The sequence below is a fragment of the Engraulis encrasicolus genome, chromosome 18 (assembly GCF_034702125.1).
Source record: "Engraulis encrasicolus isolate BLACKSEA-1 chromosome 18, IST_EnEncr_1.0, whole genome shotgun sequence".
In the NCBI taxonomy this organism is placed as follows: Eukaryota; Metazoa; Chordata; class Actinopteri; order Clupeiformes; family Engraulidae; genus Engraulis; species Engraulis encrasicolus.
In genome coordinates, this window is record NC_085874.1 from 29,383,326 (window position 1) to 29,385,825 (window position 2,500).

Here is a 2,500-nt window from a genome sequence, read left to right on the forward strand (position 1 = left end):
CACACACACACACACACATTGTAAAAGTCTGTATGTGTGTGTGCAGGGCGTTTTGAAGAGGAGTTTATTAAGATGCGCATGGAACGGCTTCAGGGTTGGATGACCAGGATGTGCCGTCACCCCGTGGTCGCCACCAGCGACGTCTTCCAGCTCTTCATATCATACAAGGACGAGAAGGTGACACACACAAACACACACACACACACACACACACATATACACATATTACAGTGTCATTGCCAACAGTGGCGTCTTTCAGTTCTTCATATCATACAAGGACGAGACGGTGACACACACACACACACACACACACATATACACACACATGCATTCAAAAAGTAATGGTCATTTTTTGATGACCATATAGTTCATTTGTTAAAAAAGCTATGGCCTTTCAGTTCAGAGCAAGACTGATTGTGTGTGCGTGCAATTGTGTGCATGTGTGCGTGTGTACCGGTATGTAGGACTGGAAGCTGGGGAAGAGGAAAGCTGAGAAGGATGAGGCAGTGGGAGCCATGATCTTCACCACCATAGAGCCTGAGGGACTACCGGACCTCGACCTAATAGAAGTGTAAGAGAGTGTGTGTGTGTGTGCGTGCGTGCGTGCGTGCGTGCGTGACTAGACCAGACTTGTCAGACCTTGACCCTATAGATTTGTGTGTGCTGATGTTCAAATGATGGAACAGTGTGATTAAGACTGGGTTTTTTTTTCATAACTGTGTGCGTCCGTGCATGTGTGCGTCAGTGTTAATTTCGTCAACCAGGACTATGACTAAAATATTTCGTCAATTCCCCTTTTTGATTTTCGTCATTTAGACTAAGACTAAATTGGGAAGGCAATGACTAAAATATGACTAAGACTAAATTGGGAAGGCAATGACTAAAATATGACTAAGACTAAAATTGATTTTTGTCATTGTGACTAAGACTAAGACTAAAATGTAAAAAGCTGATGAAATTAGCACTGGTGTTAAATAAAATAGCGAAAAAGGTAACCAGTGTGTGAAGAAGTTTTATTCGGTACGGTGTGATATATGTCAAAATGAGAAGCAGTGTGCGGAGAAGGTTTATTCTCTACAGTCAATGATATATGTTAAAAAGAGAAGCAGTGTGTGGAGAAGTTCTATGATGTACAGTGATGACTAAAATGAATAAAAATTGACTAAGACTAAAATTGATTTTCATCATTTGAATTAAGACTATGACTAAATTGGGAAGGCAATAACTCAATATGACCAAGACTAAAGACTAGAAAGAAATGGAAAAAAGCTGACAAAATTAACACTGGTGTGCTCGTGTGTCCGTACATACGTGTGTGTGTGTGTGTGTGTGTGTGTGTGTGTGTGTGTGTGTGTGTGTGTGTGTGTGTGTGTGTGTGTAGGGAACATAAGTGTGAGCAGTTCAGCAGGTTCACCAAAGCGATGGACGATGGGGTGAAGGATCTACTGACAGTCGGACAGGAGCATTGGAAGAGGTGTACAGGACGTAAGAACACACACACACAGACACACACAGACACACACAGACACACACACACACACACACACACACACACACACACACACAGAGAAACATTGGAAGAATACATCCTGTGAGAACACACACACACCCAAAGGAACACTGGAAGAGGTGCACAGAACTTATAAACACACACACACACACACACACACACACACACACACACGCATTAGAAGAACATTGGAAGAACTGTATGACATGAGGACACACATGCTTGCCGTTATTAAGCTGTCATTCTTCACACATGGTGTCGATTAACTGTAGGACCTGTACGGCCCTAGCGTGGCGCTAACGGTAGGGCACTCGTCTACTACATGGCTGACCCGGGTTTGATTCCGGCAAAGAGGTTGGATATATAATAAGAGGAATCGAAACACGCCCACTCGATGCGTGTGCTCAAAATTTGGTCTCCTTAGGGGGCGTTGTCCCTCCTTCTTCTTTTTTTGTGGTGTTTGCACAAGACGCGCGCTACCGCCATCTACAGCGCTAAGGGGACTCCATTTATTCTCTACCTCAAGACTCCGAAGGTCTCCTAATCGAAGGTCTCCTAAAGGGGCGTTCACCCGAGGTAAAGTGGATACCAGAAAAGAACCCGCCTGCTGTATCTCACTCACACATACGATTCTCTGGTAGGGCACTCGTCTACTACATGTCTGACCCGGGTTTGATTCCGGCCTGGGTCCTTTGCTGACCCCTCCCAGTCCCACTCATATCCTGTCCAACTCTTCACTGCACTGTCATAATAATGGTCAAAAATTGCCTCAAAACATATATATACAAGTGTGTGTGTCCTCATGTACTGTACTATATATATATATATATGAAGAGTTCAGATGCAAAACCCCCTTACTCCATTTCTGAAGACCTGCACTTCTATATTTTTAGAGAACCCTGCTGTTGGTTTTGTTTACATTCATGTACTTGATAATACGTGTGAATAGTTATATCACATAAATAAAATTAAAAAAATATGCAATTTTGA

General features: G+C 43.1%; 1 protein-coding gene across 4 annotated transcripts in view; it reads left to right on the top strand.

Moving 5' to 3' along the window:
* The window catches only part of snx9b (sorting nexin 9b), a 36,693-nt gene that overhangs the window by 27,926 nt on the left and 6,267 nt on the right, over positions 1 to 2,500 (top strand). For all 4 annotated transcript variants that reach the window (XM_063223394.1, XM_063223395.1, XM_063223396.1 and 1 more), the window contains 3 exons: positions 47 to 177; positions 465 to 571; positions 1,382 to 1,485. In XM_063223394.1, coding sequence (XP_063079464.1) covers positions 47 to 177; positions 465 to 571; positions 1,382 to 1,485 — 342 coding nt within the window. The remainder of the gene's footprint in view (positions 1 to 46; positions 178 to 464; positions 572 to 1,381; positions 1,486 to 2,500) is intronic.